Source organism: Rhopalosiphum maidis, chromosome 4, assembly GCF_003676215.2.
Source record: "Rhopalosiphum maidis isolate BTI-1 chromosome 4, ASM367621v3, whole genome shotgun sequence".
In the NCBI taxonomy this organism is placed as follows: Eukaryota; Metazoa; Arthropoda; class Insecta; order Hemiptera; family Aphididae; genus Rhopalosiphum; species Rhopalosiphum maidis.
The window spans coordinates 43929274-43956119 of record NC_040880.1 but is presented as its reverse complement, the minus strand read 5'-3'; the positions used below and the strand labels follow the sequence as shown (position 1 = coordinate 43956119).

The following is a 26846-nucleotide window of genomic DNA, read 5'->3' as shown; positions in this document are numbered from 1 at the left end:
TTGATTTTCTATGGAGTTATTAAGGATGATTCAAGACTTGTACGATGAACTTACATGTATAAATAATTTTTTTTGATTGTACTTTGTAATTTGTTCTGATTTTATCCCCATATAGTAAACATTTTGTAATTCCTTGAAAATGTCCACCATGCTTTCTCAAAAATAAAAACTCCCTATAGTGGATATTTTTTGATTCCTCACAATGACCCATCTGTCCATTATATTGAGGTTTCACAGTATATATTATTGAGTTTATTTACTCCTATCAATAAAATTAATAATATTCAATTGTTTTTCATAAATCATACTCAAAATAATTTCAAATTTGATAAAATTACTATTTTAAAAATGTTTACATGTTTTAATATAAATGTAAACTTAATACTTTTATTCTTTTCTGAACATTGTAGGAGTTGAGACTCAGTAGAGGTATTTTATTATAGTCCGCGCGATTGTAGCCGCAATTTCCAATCAGTGGATTTATGTATATGCCTTTGTATATTTTTTTCCTTAAGTCCAAATTGATTAGTTGTCAGGTTTTTCCACGATTTGGCTTATTCTCGTTTAAATAGAATCATTTTTTTTTTGCATATTTATAGATTTTTGAGAATTCCATTTTTTTCCCTTAAATTATAATTTATTAATTATTTATATATTTATTACTTATATTTTATGAGATACTTAAACCATTAAAAAAAATAATAACATATATTAAAAATGAAACAAGTTTTTTTTATTTATTTTATATATGCATAATACATTCATATATTATTATTCGTTTAATGTAATGTTAATTTTCTTATTGTGTAAGAACAAATAATTGAAATTATTATAATTTTTTATATTGTTATGAATTACATACATAATAAAAATAAAATTTGTATTGTTAATTTAAATTTATTTTTTTTTTATTCAAAACTGAAAACAAACGCCAATTTTCAAATGCGTATTAAATTAATAATCAAACCAGTCTTTTATGTTGAAAAATGTATTTATGGAATTAAAGACTAATTTCTGACGCAACATTTAGATGGCATCACTGACCAGTTATACTCGTAGGAAGCCATACTTTTGAACTCTTCATCACATAATTTTCCAGTCTGAATAATGTTTGACCAATGCAGTCTCATCATTTCAGGATTACGTTTATGTGTTACTAAATAATCATTTTGACATCCGCGACTAATCCATTCTGTGTCAAATCGCTGGTCATGTTTTCTAGTAATATTTAATGGACTTAACCAAGCGCCAACCGAAACATCTTCACTAACAAACAAACTGAAAAATAAAAATAGACAACAAGAATTAGGATTGTTAATCGATCATTTTAATAAGACAGTTATAGACTGTTGTTGGTTAGATATTACATAATGATTTTATTTAACTTAATATCAATATTTTCTTATAACTTTAAACTATATTATGCTACTATATGATCAACTTACCTCAGGTAATCTCGATTCTTCACTATGTGGGTGATAAGATCTTTGGATAAAATATAGCCACCTCCAAAGGCATATGGTAAATATTTATCACATACTATCCAATTAGTTTCTTTCAATTCACCTGATTTTTTAATGATTGAATTACCAGTAAAAAATCCCCAGTAGAATCTTTTTTTGGGCATATATTCTAGCTCATTGATCATTAATGGCATATTAACAAAAGAGTCGTCATCACATTTTAACAGATAATCAAAGTTTATATCATATACAACGGAAAATGATGCTATTATTTTACGAGTGAGTAGTCTATACTCATCTATTTCATCTACCTCCAATAAGTCTTCATGTACCAGCTTTTCAGCATTTAAAAATTTGTCTTTTGATACAACAAAAAGTATTTTAAAGTCTCCTTTTGTTTTAGCCCATGTTTCACGTATAGCATCTCTACGATTTGTATTTTTTACAGTTGATAAGACAAGTACGAGTAACTTAACTCTAGATACATTTGGTGAAGTGTTTAATTTTAATGTTATTGGATACGAAACGAACAGCGTCAATATGTATCCTAGAATTAATGAAAAACTTGCCAAAAAACAGTACGTTAGACGTTTTTTATGCAGTAACATTTGTTTATAAATAATGCTTCTTAGAGTAACTGAAATCAAAAAAATAATATATAACAAAATATTTAAACAAATAAAAATGAGGCGTTTGACATAAAAAATAATGAAAAAATAAATAAATATTAAGTATGGAAGAGTAATTAATAATTATAAGCAATGTGCATTGAGCACTGCGAGATGAATATTAAATAAATTTTAAAATGCATAGCTTTATTCTACTATCATGGTAAGTAGTAAGTAAGTACTATGTATTATAAATGTAATATCTATAAATACTCGCTTGTTTATATACTTGTATAGGTACTTGAATGATCGTTATGCTCGAAAACTAAAGATAGGTGTCATTAAAATGTATTTAACACTGTGTGTGATAAGAAACGTTCTTCTTCAATCTTTAGTGTCATTGTTTATTTTTGTCTGAAATGCTTTTACTAGTTGAAAAAATGTCCCTCTATCATCCATAAACTTTAAAAGAGGTTTCTGGTAGGTAGTAGCAAATTGAATCTATATATAGTTAGTACGTAAGTAGTTCAAAAGTAAACATTTATTTGTACTTTTTAAAATAATCACTAGAAAAGTAGGTAAGTAACCACTCTGCTGTACAATACCTAGGTGTCGAGTGTATCTCGTCATTCAGTAAGTCACTGACCACTATATATAAGAAGTATGTGTTAAATTTGAATTAAATAATTCTGAGCGAAGACGCCTATATAATAATAATAATATTAATAGGTTAAATTAGGCCGGTAATATTCCATGATGTATTCATTTATTGCTGTTAAAGTAATTTATTTTACTATTGGTAATACAGTAAATTGATTATTTTTTGCCAAAAGTAATATTAATGCAATTATTATATTATTGATATTTAATTATTATAATAGTATGTATTTATATCATATATTTATATTGGTATGTTAATGTTTTAGATTCTGAGTAGAGCGATAAATAAATAATGTATTAAATTTACAACGATGTCTGTTTTATTTTTATATGTATGTGTGCACGATGAAAAACTCAAATTTACGCTGAGATTGTTTTGCAGTATACTTTGTATAGCATACTGGATCTAGTTTGTAGTGTTTGTACATTAAGGAAGTCATTACTAAAAATTCCTGATAATCTTTTTTATACGAATCATTTTTACACAAATTTATTTTTAACGAAATCAATTGTGTTTTTTTTGTGTAACTCGTAACAAATAGCTAGTCGAATAGATACTTAAAATTTTTACCAAATGTTTATATCATTATTTTCTGTTTACGATAAAACTTTTTAAAATATTTTGAGTCTTTTGAGCTATTTATAAACATGGCACACTTTTATTTTACTTTTTCTAGAAATATAAATTAAAAATTATTTGCTAGGTCAAAATTATTGAAAATTTAGTACAAAATAAATTATTATATTAATTGTTCTTATAAATGTATTAAAATATTAAAAATACATAGGCATAACTTTTTTTTATATGCACATTAGAATCGCCAAAAAATTGAAAACTATTTTGAAGTAAGAAATTCAAAAAAACATTATGTTTTTATAAAAGTTTTGAAAATTTGAAACAATATATCATAGTAGCATGTAATAATATTAACTAATATTTAATGTTATCATAATAAGTTATGAATTATGATAAATAATAAATTTAAAAATCATAAAAATTTGTTTTTGAATATTATGGTAAATAAAATGCATATTATTTTACAATTTTTTATTACATTTAAATCCTAGCCCTGTATATTATACAGGTAGGTAATACCAAACATAGCTAACATCGTACATGATGATCGCTGTTCAGCTGCACAAACTTGTGTAATACACTAATACCAATATAAAGTTTAGTTATACAAATACATGATTTATACATAATATACAATTATGCGTGTTAATTAATTTGTTTATGCATTGCCGTCAGACAAATAGGTAGACAATATTATTATAGGTAGGTATACAAATATACAATGAAAATCGATTATAACAAATAAAGTGATTGTTATATAATAATAGTATAATACATTTACTCATTCATGTAATTATAAAATCATAAATATATTTATTGTTTAATTATTTTTTCTCATAAAATCTTTTAAAAATAGAAATGGCAAAAAAGTTGTAAGAATTAAACAAAATGTAAAAAATTACAATTATCCAAATGATATATTTTTATTTTATGATCGGTAATTTTTAATACATTAGCATTGATTTTAAAATAATATTTTTTTAGTGGCTTGGTGTGGTGCGATCGTACACTCAATTGCGGAAACGCTCTGAGTGTACGTATCGGCCGATGTTGCTAGCTCCCGAATGGGTGACCACCCGGGATTTTAATGACAAATCCTTGCCACATATACAAAAAACGTGTTTCAACCTACCGTTCCTCCCCTTTACAAATGAATAAAAAAACCATCCAATGGCCTTTGTTGCCGTGGATTAATTCATAAAAAAAAAATAATAATAATAATAATAATATTTTAAAATCAATGACAAAAGGTACGTGTTTATATATAGATACTTTGGATATAGTGTTTCTTCAGAAATATTGTATATTAATTGTTATACTTTATCAAGATTTTGTTTAAATTGATTTTATTATTATACCAAATTTCCTTGTATAACTTAATTTTCCCGTGCATGCAAAATTTATCAGAAAGGGGCATAATAAAATCAAGCACCAAAAAGTGCATTAAAAAAAGTTTATTATTTTCTTACCAGGAAAGTTGCAAAAGTTGAAAATCGAATCATTTTTACTGCCCTAAGAGGTGTCTCCAGACGGAAAAAAAACATTGTAAAATCAATACATTTCTTGCTTCACTTAGAATCTTAAAAAATTTAAATATTACAATTTACAAGACAAATACCAAATGTATACCATCTACACCAGTGACTGTCGGTAATAATAGGACCATTCATTTCCATAATCGTGTTTTGCATTATAGAGTATAGTTATAGACTAGCTATAGTAATATGGTCATATCACACCGATGACTTATACCATTGATTAAATATATTTAATCAATGCTTATACCCACTTATTTATAATCACGCCGATAACTGATAATTGTAAGTGTTTAAGTGTATATATGGGCTAAAAACTTATATATTGGGGCTAAGTCTTCTTGACTCCCTTATTTACGCAGAAGCCTATACTTAAAACTGGACATCATAATAATAATTAAAGTATGATTATTATTACACTTTCAAAATAATATGGTAGCAAATTGTATAGATAAACGTATAGGTATTATGTATCATTGTATAAGAACCAAACATATTGTTATTAAATACATATTAAGTATATTCATTTATTAATTCGGCTAAACATTATTTATTTTCAAAACTATAATAATATACATTAAATGTTTGTAAATATTTTTAATACATCTACCATCAAAATTGATTAATAATCGAGTTACGGATGTAAACTAAATAATAATAATATAAATTATCGGTTCTCAAAGTGTACATAATTAGTGACAATGATTTATGACATCGATTCGTGCTACATGGAGTCCTAGGACGGCACATTCAAATAAAATATTATTTCTAAAATTGGGTAATATAAATCATCTTTAACCAAGGCTGGGCATTAACAAGTTAAAAAGTTAAAGTTAAATTACTTTTAACTAAGTTACTTAACGAGTTACTTTTATTTTGATAAGTAACTTCTAATTTAACGAGTTTCTTATTTTTAAGTAATTTTTAACGATAAGACCCAGAATAATTTTAACATATTATCTATTAAGCAATAAATTCGTTGTCGTCAACAATTATTATTTGTTCATATTGTTTCCTATGTAATTAATTTTACACGAAAAAAAAAAAGAAAACTAACTTATTTTTAAAGGTGATTTATTTTTTTTTTCAAATTAACTTTTAACGAGTTAAAATAATTAGTTAACTTGCCCAACCTTGTCTTTAACTAGTTGAAAATTAGCATTCCTGTTTTAAGGGTCTGTAATTTTTATTTTTATAAAGACTTAAAGGCTTTGTGAAAAGTAGCAAGTCGATTAGGGTGTTCCCATTGGCATTCTATATTGTTTTCGAATTATATGAATATATAATATATCTTAATAATATTATTTTTGGTGTTTAAAAATAATTAGGTTCAACATATCATCTCTAAGAAAATGTTAATATTAAATACTATTTTAAATTTATTTGAACTTTTATTAAAACCATAGTTTGTATTACTTGATAAATTATCCTAGAAATTAAAAAATCAAAAACTTACCAATATGTCAATTTGATCAATTTATCATTTAAACTGAAATTATATATTATAAGATTTTTTTAACATTAGGCTAATAATATTATTGTCCTCGATAATTTTGAATCCAAGAAATGTACAAAAAAATGTATAATAAACAGAAACAATCAGTGTAATATATAATAGAGCTCTCAGATTTGAACGTGAAAAAAATTCATGTGTATTTAAAACCAAATATTTATTAAGTGTCATTAATTATATTATCATATTAAAAAATAAATATGTTTTAATAATGTATACCTACTGTGTACTCACATGCCGTTTTGTAAAGGTAGTTCACTAGTTCCTATCATAATTCATAATAATCTCAATCAAAATATATCTGTTTTTCAATGAACACACAATGCTCGAATTGTTGGGAGGTGCACAGGAGGGACGGAGCTCCTCTACACTATTTTTTTTTTTTTTGCGTACCCAACTATATTTTTTCACTGGAACGGTGGACGGCACAAACTTATGTCCAAACATTTTTTATTAAAATGTGAATTTCAATTTATGTCAATTATACTTTTGCTTTTACTTAACATGGATATGTAGAACATGGGTATTACTTACAAAATATATTATACTTGTACTTTGAATTAAAATATCTTTGTATCTGAAAAGTGGTATTCAAAAATATATAGTTAATTAAGATTGTTGAGGGGGGTGTGGTGTGAAAAGCCCCCCACGAGGCTGTGTTAAGTAATTGCACTCTTGGAACGCAGTTTTAAAATCAAAAGCTGTCTACTTAATTTTTCCCAATTCGAGCACTGTAAACATACATTATAGTTATTCACCAAAAGTTTCATTATTAGAATATTACTAAAAAAAATCGTTATTTTCCCTTAATGTATTTTTCTATTTTCCTATAGAACGATACCGTATATAACAGGAATGAATTAAAATTGAAAATTTGTACTGGTGCAGCTTGTCCGAACCACTTTTCAATTAATTTTCTGAACTGCATGCAAATATCACCATCAATCTGACGCAGACAAAATGGCATAGCGCTTTTGAAAAGATTATTATTTTAGTATTCATTTCAACTATTTAAAGCTGGACCAATTAATATATATATATTAATATAATGACCAAAGTTAATAGTTAATAAACAGTTTTTTTTAAGTTTATCAGTTTATTTGTATTTTGTTTATAACACTAGCTTTTTGACCAACTTAAAACAAGAGTTTATTGACAATATATAGTTCCTATATACAAGGTTACTGATGTCACGAAAAATAAACAATTTATACGAAACATTACCCAAAATATTTTTGGTATACAAACGAAATAAAATTATGAAAGTAAATTAAAAACAAAATAATAACAATTAAATGTATTAACTTCACGTAAATTAAAAAAATAATTAAGTTAATTTACTAAATAAATTAATAGAAATCCAAATTAAATTTAATCTAAAATCATTAATGTCAAACCTTCTTGCCACTTCAATTATAAAAATATTATTTTTTATGTTTAATAGTCCTTTACAAATATTCAATTTTTTTTTTAACTATAGCTAGTACAAGTAATACAAGATTCCACATAAATAGTAAAATTTGAAAATCGTTAAAAATATATACACATTTTTTTATGTAAAATACATTTTAAATTTAATTGTTGAAAAAATTGGACATTTAAATGAAAAATAACAATTTCAATTATTTTGTTATAAATCAAAAATATTTGTGGGAATTTTTTACATAATAAAAATTATGTTTTAAAATTTAAGTCTCGGTAATTTATAAAAAATCTTTTTGGAAAAATCAAATTAAATTAAAATATAAAAATACATATATATTTTATATTTTTCTTAATAGTTGTGAGGTCTGGAAAACAGTAAAAAACTACATTATCAGATTTATGAATAATTAACTTGTAGATTTAATTTTGTTATTAATATAAAATAATTTATAGTCACATCACATATCACAGATAAATAAAGTCAATTTATAATATAATTACAATACCAAAATCATTCATTTTAATGATTATAGACATAATGTTACATCTAAGCTATGAAAAATTTGTTATTTTGCATTAAATTAATAAACTGAGTATAAATTAAATTTTTGTTTATCTGTAGAGCCGATGAATGTAGTAAGAAGTTAGAACTAAATTTTAACAACATACATAATTTACATAACAAATTAAAACCATTAATGGCATTAATATTAATCTTATAATAAAAAATCACGCATATACTCTACAACTTACTGTAATCTTCTAAGCATTTATAATCAATACAAAATATATTATAATCAAATAAAACAAAAAAATACAAATCATTTTGTTTTTGATAATGTTTATTTTATATCACAACAGAATAATTTATCAACAAAATAATATGATACATTATAAAATATTAATGCATTATATTGAAATTGAACTTAAATAAAAAGGTAACACACGAATAAAAGAACTGCCAATTTGTTTAATTTGATTTCTAATAAAAATAAGCAATTTGTCTTTGTTACTTTTAACCAGAAAAAAAAATTGTTAGAATAATATGTGTAAATACGAAACTGTAATAATGTATTATAGTATATAAATATCATGCATATTAGCATACATGATATAATAAAGCTAGGAAAATACTCTGAATATAATATTTATATTTTATGATTTGACACAATAAAAAATATACATTTCATTAAAGCAAAAGCCCAGGAAAGTGTATGTAATATATATATTATATACATACATACACAAGTTTGTATATTAATGCAAGTGCAAGCACATACTAGAAAAGTAAAATTGTGTGCTTATTAATAAGCTCATTTTATATATTATTATAATGTAATTATATAAAAATAATTATTAAATGGCACACACAGGCATTTTTCAAAATATATATGTAATTTTTTTCAAGGCAGTTGCTTTCATCATATAGAAATAATTATAACTATAAGATAAACTAAATATTTAAACAAAAACAAAAAAGTACATAAATTATAATGACTATCACACTTGTTTTTTAAAAAATTCTAGAGTATAACATTAACAGTATAAATGTGTGCAAGTATATTTGTTGTTTATATTCAGACTTCAAGTGTTAAAGTACATTTCAATTACACCAAATTTTCTGAAAGTCATAATTCACAATGATCGTTACAAATTTGTGAACCAGTTATCAGAATATTTGGAATAAATTCTGTTTATATTTTTTGTATACATTAAGTACATTAAATAGTAAAGTAGTTAAAATTATTGCGGTTGGCTGGTTGTATGTGGTAAACTCGATGCAGACAAGCTCTGAATGTCACTTAACAAATTATTACCTGGAAAACAAAACCGTTATACTTTGAAGTTTTGTCGGTGTATCAACGACTGCCTTTCCCCTCCATTACTTTGCCTCACAACAGGTGGTTGCTGTAATTGTCAACTCGATTGACGGCTAGATGTCTGGGGCTGTCCATTGTTTGCTGTCTTATCATCATCTGATGCAGTTGGTGATATACGAATTGCCTGATACCATTGATTAGTTAAATCTGTCATTTGGGTTTTACAATCTTTCAATTCCTAAAGTAATATTTTTTTTAGTTTTTTAAAACAGTTAAAGATAAATATTTTTTAACAAAAACTATTTACAACAATACATATTATAATAATGAAAAATACATAATAAAGTATATTTTTTAATTTACTTCTTGTGTAAAACGTCTAGTGAAAAATGGTATAAAGTATTTTATGTCCATTTTAGCAAATCCGCTGATTCTTGATTGAATAAAATTAACTTCCAATTCTTCTTCAGTTAGTTCTGATAAATGCTCAGAATCAATTGCTTGCCCCTAACATAAATGTGTACAAATAATTACTTACATATATTAATTAATAATAATTAATTAGTAATTATTCTAATTACCCATTCTTTTGTTTTACTAAGAGAGATAGCTTTATCTTTTCTTCGGCGATGAGAGTTTCTCCCAGCTTTTGATGATTGTAAAATCTGAAAAGTAACAATTAAGTATTGAGTTTTTTTTTCAAAATAAGAAACAATTACCTTCATTAGTGGCATTGTTGAACCACCAAACAACAAAGTTGTGACTAATATTATACATAATGTAGTTGTGATTATCACATGTCTTGTTTCGTTACTGAATTCTAAATGCAATGACAATGCGTATGAAATAGCTCCTCTTAATCCTTAAACAAGTAATAATTTAATACAAATATTATCTTGAATAGTTACCTCAATAAAAAAAAAAATTAACTAAATTAATAAAAATTTAATGATTTTTTGATGACTTTTATTTTACACTTTATAACTCATTATTTTAGCAATCAATTATGCAACCAAACAAATAATTTTACACTATATATATATAATACATAATATCTCATTAAAGTGTAAGTTCTAATAGACCTTTGTATAGTCATTACCAGATAATTTAGAAAAGCAGTGGGAACTCAACTAAAATCCAACTTAATTATTGATAAAATATTTTACTTTTTATTAAGTTCAAATAATATTAAGACTTGTGGTCAATGGATTAATAGAACAGTAATAATCAATGCTCCCAATCATGTACTGACGTTTTATATGTGAAATCATTTGAGAAATTAGGTAAGAAACAAGAACAGAAGATATACAATACACCTATGATTGATAAACAAAAGCACAGCTCATATGATGTATAGGGAGTTATTTACATATCTAGTATTATTTATGGTTATCTAACATAAACATGTCAAAGTTTAAAAAGGAAAATTAATTTTAAACTTATCTACCTTATTTTAATGATATAAAAACTACTGTTTAAAATTTACACAAATTAGAAAAAAAGATACTTCATATTGATGTGAAACATACCACTAAACCACATAATAAACATCATATGTTTTGTAATTTGATGTTCTCTGAATTTATTGCACAAATAAGCCAATGGGAATATATTGCAAGCACGTCCAATTAAACATAGAATTAAACTCCAAATAACTAAAGCTGGTTCAAAGTGTAATCTGAAACTGAATAATGCTAGTCCAAGATAAGCAAATACACACGTTTCAGCTATAAATGCCAATGTTCTCATTGTCTGTTGCATTGTAATTTGTGTGACAGTTGATAAATTGAAATGAGTGTAATGTGACATGACAATACCATTAAATAAAATAGCCATTATTCCTAAAAAAAAAAAAATTATTAAAATTAATAGGTAAGAAACAAATAAAAAATGAAAATATGTGAATATGAAAAATCAGGTTATTATTTACCTGACAAATGAATGCCTTCAGCCAAGACATAAGGTGCATAAGTGAATACCAACATCATAGCAAATTCTAATGAAGGTGTTTTCCTCAAGTCTACATATTTCAATAACAGTGCACTGATTAAGGCAAATATTACTCCAATACCAGCTGAAGCAAAAAACATCAAACAGAACTGCTTGATGCCTGTCAATACAGCCTCTGAAGTACTCATGGCTGGTCCATTGGACTGTAATACTGATGTAGTCAATACAATAGCAATTGCGTCATTCAATATACTTTCTCCAAATACCAACATATTCAACACAGGATCTACATCCAACGCATGGAAAATAGCTACTGTGGCTACAGGGTCAACAGCTGAAATTAAGGATCCAAACGCAAAGCTTTCAACAAAACTTAATTTGTAAGCTACCTGAGCTAGACCAAGAACATAGATACCAGCACCAATAACTAAAGCTGATATAGTGGTGCCAATAATAGCAAACACTAAAATAGAACCAATGTTTTGAAAAAAATTTCCTTTATGTAAATTGTAACCAGATTCAAATATAATTGGAGGTAACAGGACGAGGAAAAATGCTGTCGGAGAGAATGCTTCCTCGTTGCGCCAATTTGCAATATGCTGTTCAGACATGAGATTAATAATGAGACCAATAACAGCACCGAGAAACACAATTACAACACTTTCGGGTAAATATTGAAAATGTGTGGACAACATGAGATGAATGAGCAGTATCCCTAGAGCAAGAACGCTGAGCACAAAGAAAATGGCAATTGAACTGTTGCGTTCTTCTTCAGCCGATCCTTTTTTCGGCAATACTGGCTCACTGGGCGTGACTACTGTTGATTTTTCGGTCATATTGGTTTTTGTCTCATTACTAGCGACTGTCGGCATTTCGGAGGTAGACACCGTACTTGGAACATTTTTAAGTTCATTGTCAGCTGCAGTCGGTTGAGAGACATTCTGTGACACTCCTTTGTCATCGCCGCTAATGAGTCCCGTTCCGCAAAGCACAAGAAATAGAATACACACCGACGCCTTCATTGCGGACTTCTAAAATTGCTCTCACGATATTTATAATAAATGTATAATACAGCAACGCGAGAGCGAGATGTTAGACAAACAGCGCGCGATCACATGTGCGAAACTATTGTGGCGCGTCTGAGAATTAAGGCAGCGATTTCAACATCGTTCACAGTCATATAATAATCGGTCGACCGTTTATTTCGAGCATTGCGTATTATGAACTACTACGATTTACAATTAGAATTTTTAAGCGGAAAAAAAATAGCGCACAATATAATGTGTAATAATGACAATGGTCCAAATATGATAATTGTCGATTGATAATGCGTCTGACCGTATAAAAAGTAAAAACTATAACCGGGTGAAACTACAAAATAAAAATTCAACAGTCTGAATCTAAATAATGATAAGCGAAACAGTTCAAGTGATAAATATTAAAACCTACGGAGTCGTGGACCAACGAAGACACGGTATTTCGAAGGAGGCAGAACAAACCCACCTCATTGGCTGCCAACTCAAATCGTTGTCAAACGGCTTTTTTGTTTTTATTTTTTATTATTCTACTATTAACTATTATTCTGGAATTCTGGATTTAACAGTCGTCCGTTTTCCAACCTCCACGAGAACAAAACGTGACTACGTGAACAGTGAGCACTATCGTCTTTCACTAATTATTTACTATTAAGTAATGAGCGACAAGCATAGTACGAATATTAAATAGTGACAACTGACAAGATCAACCCAAAAGGTTAAAACTTCGAAGAAGAAACGGAAAAGAAACACGATTTGACACAGGTACCGTAGGTCTCGAAAATATAAAGTATTATAGGATTGTTTAGATAGCTTTAAAAATGTAGACTAATCTACTTAAAAAACCACGAATGTAGTCAATCGAACATCTATAACAACTACATGATGTAATTTTGTAATTGGCATAGTCAAGACCAGCGTTTCCTAAACTGTAGTCTGCCAGAGAGGATCCTCAAACGTAAATTAAAAATACTTTATGCTATATAGTCATTATTGTTTATTGTATTTATTTTTATTACAGGGTCCACTAACAGTTTTACCATCTCTAAGGGGTCTGGCAGAAAAAAAGTTTGAGAAACGTTGGTCTTGACAATAAATATTATTATTCATATTATTGATTTGGACATTCCAAAATTTGTGGTTTTTGTATTTTTCTTTAATTAACCCTTCCAACCAGTTAAATAAATTAAAAATTAAAATATAATCTATCTATCTATCTTGGGAGTTAGTGAGCTAATTTTCTATGTTTTTTAGATGAGCAAATCTATTTTAAAATATCAAATTTGGTTTTTAAATAGGATTGGAAATTGTTGACATGTCTTTTTTATGTTACCCTTGGTTATTAGAATAACTTTCAATACTGAGACTCAATATTAGTTCTTTGTGATCTTGAAGGCAATAAGATGTATACTCATGTTATTTAGGGTGATAGGAGAAAAGCATAATACGATGAAAACTAAATAATATCTAAAACACAGTCACTGAAAGTACACAAATAATATGACTATTAAAATACAGTTTTTACTTGTTAGTGAAACATACAAACATTTTTTTTAAATTAAATATCTATAATTTACTAAGTGGCTAGTGCACATACCAAACAAATAATATTAGATGTGTTAAATACCCTATATTATAGAAAAATTTCTACATTTATTTCTGCTGTTTTTTTATAGACTAATTTCTCCTGTTTACTGTTATTTACTGTAATACATATTTTAGACATAACAATAATTTATAATCAATTATCTTTATTATTTATTATATTTAATATTTAGTTCATGGATTCTAATAGATTATTTTTATTATTTCAGTTTGTATTTTTGTTAATCATCAATTATATTTTTATAATGGCTGTGGTTGGAGTAAAGCATAAAATTGAATCTCAAAATGAAGTTGTTCAACACATAGAAAAAACAATGAAAGAAATTTATACTAAACGACCTACAAATTATCAGTGGAAACTAAGCGATTTTGAAATTGGAACACCACTTGGTCGTGGAAAATTTGGTCGTGTATATCTTGCTCGGGAAAAAAATACGGAATATATGGTTGCTTTAAAAATGATGTTTAAATCAGAATTGGTAAAAGATCATATGGAACATCAAGTGCGACGAGAAATTGAAATTCAAACACATCTTAATCATCCCAACATTCTAAAAATGCTGACTTATTTTTGGGATGAGAAGAAAATATATTTAATTTTAGAATTTGCCCAAGAAGGTGAGTTATTTAAAGTATTGAACTCACAGCCGCATAAACGTTTTGATGAACCAACAGCTGCATATTATTTACGTCAAGTAGCTGATGCTTTAAGATATTGTCATTCACAAAGTGTTATTCACAGAGATATAAAACCAGAAAACCTTTTGTTGTTTAGTCATCATGTTATTAAGTTGGCAGATTTTGGATGGTCTGTCCATGCACCATCGAAATGTCGAAACACCATGTGTGGCACTATTGATTATTTACCACCAGAGATGGTTGACTCTCAAACGTATAATGAATATGTTGACAATTGGTGTTTAGGAGTGCTGTGTTATGAATTCTTGTGTGGATCACCACCATTTGAAAGCTCAGAACAGGCAGAAACTTTTAGAAAAATCCGTGCTGTGATGTATGGTTTCAAACCTCATATGAGTGAGAGCTCTAGAAATTTAATTTCAAAGCTTTTGGTTAAAGTTCCAAAGTCTAGATTACCACTAACTGATGTAATTGAACATCCCTGGATTAAAAAAAATAGTGAAATATTTACTAAAACTAAACTACAATTAAAATAGTTTTATTAATCATTAGTTTTATATTTTCTACTAATAAGTCATTCTTAAAAGTAAAATTATTTTCAAACTTAATTGTACATAGAATAATAATATACAATTAACTATAATAATAATATCTGTCATTATTGTAAACATAAAAATGCATGTTAATTTTATTACTACTATTTTTTTATATTAATTTTTAAAATTTCAAAATTTTAAGTATACAGTAATCTTTATGGTCATTTTTATTATTACTTTAATAGTTCAATTAAATTAAATTGTCATTAAATATTAATATTTTTGAAATTTTAATAAAAGTATAATGAAAGTAGAATATGCATTTTAACTTTTACTCGATTTCTGTTTAAAGTGTTTAAATATTTAGTTTTCTAGATAACAAGGCAAGGTCCTATATATGTCAGATTACCAGGACTTATGTAGGTATTTATAATATAATATTATATTATAATTATATAATATGTTATTTATAATAGTTAAGCATTTTAATGTATTAACAACAATAGTTTAATTATCATATTCATCTGTAATTTATATTAATTACCTATAGCAATTTAATTTTTTTTTTTTTTTTACCAATTTTGTATAAAAATGTATGTACAATTTACATTATTTTATAATTTTAAAGTATTTAAATTATTAAAATAAAATCAATAATTTGTTTTAATACTTATTATCACAGAAGTATCATTTGCAACTCATGAATCCTTATTATAGCTTAATATTTAAAAATGCTATTGATACAAATAATCATTTTAAGGGGAAGTAAATAATCACTCTGCTATACATTACATGTTGAATGTATAACAAAAAGGAATTTTTTCAAAATTTAAATCTTAAATATTTATAAAAAAAAAAAAAAGAATTGCGTCTGTATATCTTTCACATTATTAAATATATCAACATTTACATAAAAAAATACTAAGCAAAATTCAAGTTCAAATGCTTATAAATTAATATTCAATTTTAATACTCATGTTTTTTTTATCGTAGTACCTCTATGGGAAAGCTTTACTCTGTTTAATTTGTCATCTTTATTTGTTTATTTATTTATTTTTGTTATCTATTTATTTTCTCGATTGTTCTTATTGTTCATTATTTTTGTAACAAATTAAATAACAAAGAGAATCAAAATATTTTGAAAATTTTACAATTTGTAGGAAATAATAATAGCTGGAGTGAATTTAGTTAATTCAAAGTTGAAAAACCTATCCAAAAATATTAAAACAGTATAATATTAATTATTTATTGTAGTACCTGTATATTAATACTCGTAGGTATTTATTTAGTTTCATTATTTATTATAATTTTTAGATAACTACATTTAGAAAAACATTAATTCAATTTTTGTAAAAAAAAACAAATTGCAATGGGGAATATTAATTACGTACATGATATATCAGTTTTATAAATTTATAATCTTATACATAAAATTTGGAACTTCGAATTAAGGGAATTAGAAGCGGTATTTTTTAGTTTTTGTCTAAAACACACACGTAACATCGGATTTTAAACGTATTTTATTTCCAATATATAGTCGTACTGATTGCTATAATGAAGCGATAAGAATTCTAAAAATAGATTTGAAATAATTTTCTATTCTACTTGTAATCAACTTTCCCACATTTTTAATATTATCCGGCCCCCGCGATCCAAAAACAATTCTTATAAAAAAAGGAGTAATTGAAAAAGTTAATATCAAAAAATCAAAAATATGGGAATATTTCAAAATGATTTGTCCAGAAATTGTTTAAATTTAAATCACGTCCTGTAAAAAATTTCCGTTTTAATTTTTTTTTTTATTTCTCTCATTTGGGAATTATTAACCTTCCTCTCCACGAAAAAGTACCAACTAAATTCACTCATCTACTAGAAAAAATACTGAAGTTGATAATAAATCAAAATTTGTTTTTTAAAAAACTTAGTTCAAATAAAATAACAATAATAGGTAGGTGAATACATTCATTGCTAAAATGCTAACTGAATTGGTAATAAATGACTAATTGCAATAAGAATATTCAATAAAATATCTTTAGGAATCTAGGGTGAAAACAATTCTCAGTTCAGAATCAGTTTTGTATGCAATGATTGAATGATTCATCATTGAATTCAATTTTGACACATCCATTACACTTAGACACTTATGCAATACAGGTACACTAAGACATCTAATAAACATTTGAGTGTCTTTTTTAAATGTAGGTTATATTTTATAGCAAAATATTAAAATATATTACTTAAAATTAAAATTACAGTATTCAAATCATAATATGTATTATGATTTATACTTTTCAAAATATTTCAACATTAAATGCCACCTGTTGTTAATTGTTTGTGTGCAATACCTATGTGATTATAATAGGCAATAGCTAATATAAGTAAGATACTAATTACTAGTTAGTAATAAAAAAATAGTGTTGGTCTACATTTTAATATTTTATTTAGTCAGCTGGTTAAATAAAAAGCCTGACAAATTAAAATTTAAAAATCCTCTTGTATAAAAATATTTTTCAATAATAATATTACATCTGTATGTCAATTAATAGCAATTCTTATTTAAAAAATATTTATTTTTTATTTTTGTTTGACTTAAATAAGCTATACAAAATAGCACCGTAAGTTTATATGATAAAAGCATAGGCGTAACTAGAGGGGGTCTTGGGTGGGCTTCAGCCCCCAAAGAATTTTTGGGTAAATGTATGTGCTTATAAACATATTAGTACTAATTTTATTTTTGCCTACAGTATAAAAAAGTATAATGTTTACGAATAATAATTCTAGTCAGTTGTAAACATCATTAGAAATAATAAATAATAATCTAATTAAAAAATATTTGCTATAAAACATTTTAATCTAGTCCCCCTCCCTAACTTAAAAGACTAGTTACACCTATGGATAAGAGTAATATATAACATGATTAAAGTAGCCACCCATTAGTGACTATTTGCTTGCTGATTAATTTTAATTATTCATTTATATATATATATATTTCTTTATTATTATTTTTTTAAAAATATTTTTAGAGGTGTTAGATATTAAAGTTTTGTAAAAGGTCTCGACACCACTTCCTTTTTAACCTGCGGTTAGGATTTGTTGGGAGTGTAAGGATAAAAAGAATTTTAATGTGGGGATTTGATAGTTTGTAATCGTCTATGGAAGTGTATGTAAAAGAAATGTGTTTTCTCTTCAATAGATTGCATATGGAAGTCATTGTGAAAAGTTAAATTAAAGATATAGGGCGTAGCATTGGATAGTCTTCAAAGTGATATGTTTTGAAACGTTTGAATTCTGTTAATGTTAGATTTTTTTACCACACTTCAAAGTTGTAGTCCATATGTCTTGTTCAGTTTCAGTAGAGCTTTATAGATTAATAGCTTGGTGTTTGAGGTGAAAAATGCATATCTAATTATAAAATCTTCATCATTTTTTTTTATATTACTAAGAAATACAATAAAAATTTAGTAATACTTTAATAGTTACTAAAATATACAAAATTATGGATTTTGCATCTGTTTACTGATTAATATGACTCAATGTAAACTAAATTAATTTGGTTGTTTGGTAATTTCATAAATATTGTTAAAAATAAATTCATTAACATTATCAAATGTTAATGCATACAGAATTTCTTATTTTATAAAAAATGTATTTCATTAGTCAAATATTTTACGAAAGATCTGTATTTTATAAATTTATATTGTTTTAAACTCCAACTACTTCATCATTTGATAATTTATCTTGATTTTTCTACTTTTTTGTTGTTCAGGTATTTTACTTTTATATTTACTCTATTAATGTTAACATATTTTATCAATTTATATCAAATAAGTTTGTTTTTCATTATTTCAGTAAAATATTTACCTTGTTCATGAATTTCATCAAAGTTATCACACATACATACAATAATATTATCCATTAATTTAACACTTTAAATGAATATAATTTCAATGCAATACCTTGTCAAAATACTCAAAAGACTCAAATAACAGAGGGCCAGTCAGCTATCGCCAACAATGCTTTATTTTTCAAAAGTCTGCTAGTTTGTTGTGACTATAAAAAAAAAGTATAGAACTAAAAATAACATTAAACTACTATACATATATTCATTCAAATAAAGCATACTAATTTATAACATTTTTCAGTTGTACATAAAACAATTAACGCATTTATTTATAAAATGTAGTATAGCAACTTTTGATAACTATTTAATAAATATAAGTTATTGCCAACAACTAAACAAATCATTTGAACATCTAACAATTCTTTTTAATTACAAATATCAGTAGCTAATAACAATTTATAAAAAAAATATTTAATATTAGTATATCAATTCAAATAAAGTTTTGATCTATAATATAAGACTTTAAATAGTATTTTAAAAGCTTGGCAGTCTTTGCTGTTTATTAAAAAAATAATTGAATTGATATACAACAATTATTTCCTAGGAACTAATTTTTTATTTTTACCAAAGCAAGTAAATGTTGATTAGGCAAAATTCATAATTGATTGAAATAACAATTCTATTTTGTATGTTCCCCCTTGTTTAAATAATTTTCAAAAATAAATAATGGATAAATAAGGAAAACTTGTTTTTAAATAATTATTTTACATAAATGAGACAAAAAGCCAGTATTCGTGATTACTGGGAATTAATTATTATATAATATTTTTTACAGACAATAAAAAGTAATTTCAAACTTTAACAAACAACAAAATATTGGCTTTAAGTCTCATAATATTCAAAACAATAAGGATTAAAAATAAAATGATTGCACATCAAGTATTTTTTTTTACACAAATTTCAGTCTTGTTCAGATAACTCACAACATAAATTTGTATAATAATGTGACAATAATAATAATAATTATAAAAAAAATAATAATAACTATAAACAAACAACAGTTCATTATGAGGAAACAACAATTAACTAAAATCAATACTTTTACAATAATATTTTTAAGTTGGTACTTTTATAACATTAAATTCTACTACTAGGTAATACTAATTAACTACTAGTTGCCATATTTTCCCTCCTGTCCCATTCAGTGTTTAAAGACATAGATTCATTTCTACGATTTTGTACACAATAATGACTAATTATTCGCGCAAGTGTTCATGTCTTTGATACATTGTGAGCTATGGGCGAGTCTGGTAAAATAATTTCTAAAAAATATTCACTATACCAAATATTTATGGTACTGATTTAGTGATATTGTTGTATAAACGTTTGATCCAATATGTGTCTAAATCAAATGCTTGAAAACCTAAAAAAATTCTTAATCTGATAAAAATTCAAATTTTAATTTTAAGTAAGTTTTAATACCATTTAGAACTTCTGCAGTGTTTTCGGGTTTGAAGTAAATTATTTTTTGTGAACCTAATTAAATGATAAAAAATAATATTACTTAATATAAATTTAATTTAATTAAAAACTAACAGTAAAATTAACATACTTTTAGATGATTCTTCATCTTCTATAACTGAATGCCAAGCTGAAATTTATAATTCTAGAGTTAAAATAGTAAATAAAATAAAATAAATATAATATTAAGGGAAAAAATTAAATTATTTGATTATTTTTTAAATACAATTTGTTTATCTAATATTTTATATTTTAAATATTACTAAGAATTTTAGTGCCACATTATATATTTTTTTGTTTTATTCAGTTTCTGGTTTTAATGCAACATGTATTGGGTCCTGGCTGTTGGGGTTCAACAAAATTAGATTTTCACAGATCTTTTTTCATCGATGATTTAAGAACCAATAAAAACAATAAAAATAGATAATGTGCATATCAATAATATGAAAAACAATATTTTTTTCAAATTATTTTTTATTATAATATACAAAAAATATAATTAACCAATATGTATAAAGGAATTACACATTTTATCAAGAAATATTTGCTTATAAATAGTTCTAGGCATATAATAAATTAATAACAATATTTATATGTAAGAATACAATGTTATTCAATATAGATCAATCAATAACCTACCGAAGAAAAGGAAATTTACCACCAGGTATCGGTTCAAGGGGTAAGCATGACCTAGGCTAATGTAACATGGTTTTCTTGATGCAGTTATGTTTTTTTAATATAATTCAAGAAATCTACAAATGCTTGTTAAGACGAAACTAATCATTGAAATGTCTTGCTGATACATTTAAATAACCTAACTATAAAATCACCAAGAGTAATTAACTGGAAAATCAAATTAGATACAATAGGTACGAGCTATAAGACTTTAAGTCACAAAACATATTTAACTACAAAAAATCTCTAAAGAAAGTATTACTACAATTAAAAATTGCACCAAAACAATTAGTACCATCAATAAATTTTTAAATTTATATGTTGCTTGCTGTTTTCTTTGAAATATTTTTTTATTTGAGATTAACATTACCAGCAAAACATAACTACCAATATCGCTTGATTTTTCAAAAATAGTAAAACAGTTACAATTCTAAACTTTATTTAATTAGACATCATTCAAACGAAGGATTCTATATTTGTACATAAGTACCATAAAAGGCAAGCAGATTTCTAACAAAAATATTACGCAATAAATAGCAATTAAAGTTTTAAATTTTTTATCATAAATTATATTTTACTTATCAAGTTATATACATAATTTGAAAAATAGATAATTATACTTACAGTCATTGATATAGTGTATGAGTTTTTCGTGTTGGGGACTTAAAACATCTTGGGGTGAAGGAGGACACTTGTTTAAAGCCTTACGATGGCCATTAGAATGAAATACCGGCTTTGGTTCAGGACTTTAAGACATAACCAACAATCACATATACAAACAAACAATACATTTATCTAGCATTATGTTATAAAAGATTTTAATAATAAATGAAGGTACATACGATGGTAATTCTTCTTCTTCTGTCCCATTAACTTTTTTTAAATTTTCTCGGAAAGAATCGAGTCGATCAAAACTGTGACGGATGCCTGGAACAAAAATATAAAAAAAATTAATTTTGGATATCTAATTCATATTTTGCATTATAAATAGGTAACCTTCTAGGTTTTTTAAATAATAAAATTAACACACCTCTTCTAGTTTTCGCCGTCATGTATTTGCTGGGTGTTTTTACCGCGTACATCGCGTCGTGTGTGAATCGAACGTGTTACAAGTAATAACAATGAAATAAAAATAAAAATAGAAGTTTAAAGAAACAAAAAAGAAATTAAAATTAAAAGAAATTATTTGAAGAATTAATTAAATGAAGAGCTTTAGATGTAGAAATATGAAGTAAGAACATCCCTATTCCAAGATAGTCGGTGAGAAAATTGTACCTATGTATTAACTAAGAAACAACATCTGATTAAAACCTATACGATTATTATATTGATGTTAGTAACAAATTATTCTATCACATGATAAAAATTTAGAAAAGATAAGATGATACTGCACACGGCCATATAGATATCTATATGGCCGTGATACTACATGTAGCAATAGTGCCGGCGCTAGGGGAGGACAAATGGGACAAATGTCCAGGGCCCCGCGATTTTTAATTATCATCTTAATACTGTGAGACACATTAACATTTTACATAATTACAATTTAAATTAACCAATTATAAGTTTATAAAATGTATTATTCTATGTACTACACATCACACATGTATAATATTAGAATGGGGTACTCTAGCTGGGGTACCTAATAGCTAATACCTTGTCCAGAGCCAGTGCCGCAACTTGGTATATATTGGTGGGTGTGCAAGCAAATATTATAGGGCCCATTTAGTCAAGGACCTAAATACGTAATAGATCCTTAAAAAATATAACTTTCTCTTTGTAGCTTTATACATTATTGTATACAGATGGATGAGGAGCGAAATGATCAACAGCTCCTAAAACAGTATATTGGTTTTACAATTACATTAGGATAAAATTGGGAAATTGGGAAACATCAATAATATTTTGTATAAAACTATTAATATTAAAATATGTTTCTTGTACCTACCATTACTTTTTTGTGCTTATTGTATTGTTGTTATAAATGTCACTACACAAGGTGATTTTTCAAACATGCTCACCCCATTTGTATGCTTAAATTATGCATATATTCAAATTCTGATTTTTTTTTTAAATTTTTAAATGTAATTATAGACGATATTTTCGAGTACTTATATTTTTCACAACATTTAAGAAGTATTCTGTATTCCTGTGGTGATACCAACTTTATTTTTTTAAATGAGAACATATATATTTCATGTTTTAAAGCAAAATGTAAATCAGGTAATTTTCTGAAAATGTTGACCTATTGTAATCGAAATTTGAACAAAAACTTTCGGAGTTTTTTATTATACTTTAAATACTAAGGAATGAGGATAATAGTCCATGTTTTGAAAACTGTCAGGTGCAATATTAATCTATAAGCATTTAGTAATAAGTAGACATTTTTAACGAAAAGTTTATATTGCATACCAAATTATAATTATCAAGCTCGTATCCATTTACAAATTATTTTTGTATAATAGATTATTATCCTTAATTCTTAGTATTTAAAGTAGAATATCTCCTGAAGTTTTCATTCAAATTTCGATTATAATACGTCAAAATTTTCAGAAAAATTACTTGATTCACATTTTGCTTTAAAACATAATATATGTTCTCATTTGAAAAACCAGTGTTGTTATCGCCACAGAATACTTCTAAAATGTTGTGAAAAATTTAAGTACTCGAAACTATCGTCTTTAACATTTAAAAATTCCAAAACTCAGAATTTGTATATGTACATAATTTAAGTATAAAAATGGTATGAGCATGCTTAAAAAATTACCTTATAATATTTAGTATACTTATATGAAACGTGTTGTGGCGGGTGGCGCGATGCGATAAACTATTTGACATACATTAATTTTATACAAAATCCTTCTATTTTAAGATAATAAAAAAATAATTTAATCTTTAAATACACATAATTGTTATTATCAGCATTATTGAATAATAATGCTCCTATAGTCTAAACATTTTTCATTTTGATCAGACATATAATAAATTATAACCATAATAATATTTAGAAAAAAAAGTTCCAAATAGTTCAGCCATAGGCCTATTGTTATGAATTAATTAAGGGCCCGGTCGCCCGGAGCCCGGGGGTCTTGCGCACCCCTAGCACCCCGGGTAGTTGCGGCACTGTCCAGGGCCCTGCAATACCTAGCGCCGGCACTGTGTAGCAATATGTAATATATACATAGACCTTATACTATAACTACAAGGTCTATGAATATATAGTATATTAAACTCAGTAGTCAGTACTCAGTAGCACTTGTAGTTTGTACTACTTATATCTTGAAGTAAGATGATGACTTGTATGGATGAAATGATTCGTGATGATGCTAATTGGTAATCAAATACTATATACGATGTAGACGATATAGTTCCGATCGTATATAGTATTTGTGGTAATCAATGTCAGCGGCATGACAACAAATATATATATATATATATATATATATATATATATTGTCATGGTCAGAGTGTTCAATATGGTGGTGGAGTCGGTCGATTGTCTTGATTAGAGCATTGAAACCGTGCTCTCGTTATCGGCTATGTATTCAACAACACGTGTAGAACCATTGGTTCTACTAAACTGTACGATCCTTTGACATTACCATGACCGTCACTCACTCCGTTTTGATTTTTATGTAGTACGTATGGAGGTGTTTCACACCGTACTCAAAATAGTACGGTGTAGTTGCATGAGCAGTGAGCACTATGCTATGATTGTAATGATCATTGTCATAACTTTTGTACTCAGGCGGAAAAGCAAATACCATTATTATTTATTACCATTTGTCCAATCAAAGCAGCTAACAAAACTACACAACCAGCTAAAATTTTAATAATAATATAATATTATCATAATATAGTCCGATATCTTGAATAAAACACACATATATAAATATTATTGATATAATATGGTTAATTGAAACACATTATGTCATTATTTATATTATAGTGGCCATGTGTAAAATATTCAATAGTAAATACATTTTCATAATAATTGGTAGATACAATACCTAATTAAAAATATTAAAGATAGTTAATTTAAAATTATACTATTATAATATGGGCAGTGTGCCAGTGCATACATTTATATACATAAAAACATGAACTATTTGGCTTGGCGCTTAAATAAACATAAATAAATTTAATTAATAATGCCTATGTAAAGGTCCTAGTAAAAATTCAAATGGAGTTAGTTATAAATAATAATATAGAATATCTTACCTATGTAATGATTTTAAATATGTGTAGGATTGTTAGATGCGTAAATACAAACAAAATGAGATTTTTAAAATTAAATTTATTTTCCCAGATAATGAATTACTGATTAATATTGGAATTATTGGAGCTTTGTTTACAGTATATATTATACTCGTATACTGTACAGATGCCTCTTATTATATATGCCCCCAGTGTTCGCCTAGATATTTTATAGTTTAGAATGTTAAAATAGTAAAGTTATTAAAGAAGAAATGGACATAATATTATATCGATTCATTAAAAACTACATGAAATACACGTTTTCGAGTCTTCCTAATTATTAGTACACATATTATATAATTAGTAATGTTTTTAATTAACAGTGTCTTAGCATAATGATAAAAAAAAAATAGACCATCGTGGATTTTAATATCAAATGTTATGATGGTAACCATAAACTTACTAAATATAATTTTATATTATAATATTATTATATTTATTATTATAGTTACTACGTTGTAGAACAAACAATGAAGTAATATTTTTTTTCCGATAATCTTATAATTTATTATTTATCTTAATTTTACAAGCATAATACAATAATTATTACATTATTTCCTATATTTAACATAACATGTCTTCTACGTTTTAATAATATGTTATACAATAATATTATATTTCTTCATAAATTTATATCTATATATTTTTTGATTAACTTAATGATTAGCGATTGCACGATAATTAACTCACTAATAAAGTTACTACCTAACCTAAAGGAAGGCACAACACAACCAGTTTTTAAATTTAAATACACGATCATGATGACATGATTAACTACAGTAATGTACCTATTTTGCATATACTATACGCCGGGCAACACTCTGTTTGCATGAAATAATATACAAAACGATTAACATTACAGTAGTCTTACTGATTCGAGTCTTGGACTCGAAAATCCGAATTAAACAAAATTACGTTTTTTTTTTTTTAATTTATTAATAAATATTTTCAAAAAAACGCCTTATGTATTTATACAATTTCAAAATTTATTAGTGGAGAAAAAAACAAACGTAACGGTCTACATGAGTACACAATCACCACTAAACGAAACAAATGAAACAATACGTAATCAAATATCGAAATAATAATATCTTAATCGTGAGTATTCCCGTATTTATACATTATACATGTACGAAATATAAATTGTCTAGATTATCTGGACGTTATGATAAGCGAGATTCTACTGT

General features: G+C 25.9%; 4 protein-coding genes across 6 annotated transcripts; 1 reads left to right on the top strand and 3 right to left on the bottom strand.

Annotated features, from left to right (window-relative positions):
* Positions 1-911: 911 nt before the first annotated feature.
* On the bottom strand, positions 912-6453 carry LOC113556535 (beta-1,3-galactosyltransferase 6-like). Of its 2 annotated transcripts, none has more exons than XM_026961543.1 (3): positions 6300-6453; positions 1446-2100; positions 912-1278 (listed from the first exon to the last, which is right to left on the bottom strand). In XM_026961543.1, the coding sequence occupies exons 2-3, from the start codon at positions 2069-2071 to the stop codon at positions 1008-1010; spliced, it is 897 nt and encodes a 298-aa protein (XP_026817344.1). In that variant the 5' UTR covers positions 2072-2100; positions 6300-6453; the 3' UTR covers positions 912-1007. The 2 variants fall into 2 exon arrangements, with proteins under 2 accessions (XP_026817344.1, XP_026817345.1); XM_026961544.1 differs by lacking the exon at positions 6300-6453 and adding an exon at positions 4778-5300.
* A 2881-nt stretch (positions 6454-9334) lies between these two features.
* Positions 9335-12856, bottom strand: LOC113559416 (sodium/hydrogen exchanger 8). Of its 2 annotated transcripts, XM_026965227.1 has the most exons (7): positions 11532-12852; positions 11131-11442; positions 10321-10463; positions 10183-10266; positions 9965-10108; positions 9668-9839; positions 9335-9598 (listed from the first exon to the last, which is right to left on the bottom strand). In XM_026965227.1, the coding sequence occupies exons 1-6, from the start codon at positions 12571-12573 to the stop codon at positions 9699-9701; spliced, it is 1866 nt and encodes a 621-aa protein (XP_026821028.1). In that variant the 5' UTR covers positions 12574-12852; the 3' UTR covers positions 9335-9598; positions 9668-9698. The 2 variants fall into 2 exon arrangements, with proteins under 2 accessions (XP_026821028.1, XP_026821027.1); XM_026965226.1 differs by having other exon boundaries at positions 10183-10463; positions 11532-12856.
* A 218-nt stretch (positions 12857-13074) lies between these two features.
* On the top strand, positions 13075-15548 carry LOC113559417 (aurora kinase C-like). Its single transcript, XM_026965228.1, has 2 exons — positions 13075-13350; positions 14400-15548. Exon 2 carries the CDS (start codon positions 14436-14438, stop codon positions 15363-15365), a length of 930 nt encoding a protein of 309 aa, XP_026821029.1. The 5' UTR covers positions 13075-13350; positions 14400-14435; the 3' UTR covers positions 15366-15548.
* Positions 15549-20086: 4538 nt separating this feature from the next.
* Positions 20087-22664, bottom strand: LOC113557356. The gene is made up of 6 exons (XM_026962826.1): positions 22433-22664; positions 22245-22329; positions 22027-22148; positions 20819-20857; positions 20689-20742; positions 20087-20629 (listed from the first exon to the last, which is right to left on the bottom strand). Exons 1-6 carry the CDS (start codon positions 22482-22484, stop codon positions 20556-20558), a joined length of 426 nt encoding a protein of 141 aa, XP_026818627.1. The 5' UTR covers positions 22485-22664; the 3' UTR covers positions 20087-20555.
* Between the last annotated feature and the right edge of the window lie 4182 nt (positions 22665-26846).

Excerpts from the sequence above, each read along its gene's own strand:
- LOC113556535 (XM_026961543.1), bottom strand. The coding sequence starts at position 2,071 with ATGTTACTGCATAAAAAACGTCTAACGTACTGTTTTTTGGCAAGTTTT. Across the intron at positions 1,279-1,445 it reads AAGAATCGAGATTACCTGAG|TTTGTTTGTTAGTGAAGATG; the intron begins GTAAGTTGATCA and ends TTTATTTTTCAG.
- LOC113559416 (XM_026965226.1), bottom strand. The coding sequence starts at position 12,573 with ATGAAGGCGTCGGTGTGTATTCTATTTCTTGTGCTTTGCGGAACGGGA. Across the intron at positions 11,443-11,531 it reads TGAAGGCATTCATTTGTCAG|GAATAATGGCTATTTTATTT; the intron begins GTAAATAATAAC and ends TTTTTTTTTTAG. Across the intron at positions 9,840-9,964 it reads CTAGACGTTTTACACAAGAA|GAATTGAAAGATTGTAAAAC; the intron begins GTAAATTAAAAA and ends ATATTACTTTAG.
- LOC113559417 (XM_026965228.1), top strand. The coding sequence starts at position 14,436 with ATGGCTGTGGTTGGAGTAAAGCATAAAATTGAATCTCAAAATGAAGTT.
- LOC113557356 (XM_026962826.1), bottom strand. The coding sequence starts at position 22,484 with ATGTACGCGGTAAAAACACCCAGCAAATACATGACGGCGAAAACTAGA. Across the intron at positions 22,330-22,432 it reads GACGGCGAAAACTAGAAGAG|GCATCCGTCACAGTTTTGAT; the intron begins GTGTGTTAATTT and ends TTTTTGTTCCAG. Across the intron at positions 20,858-22,026 it reads CATACACTATATCAATGACT|CTTGGCATTCAGTTATAGAA; the intron begins GTAAGTATAATT and ends TATAAATTTCAG.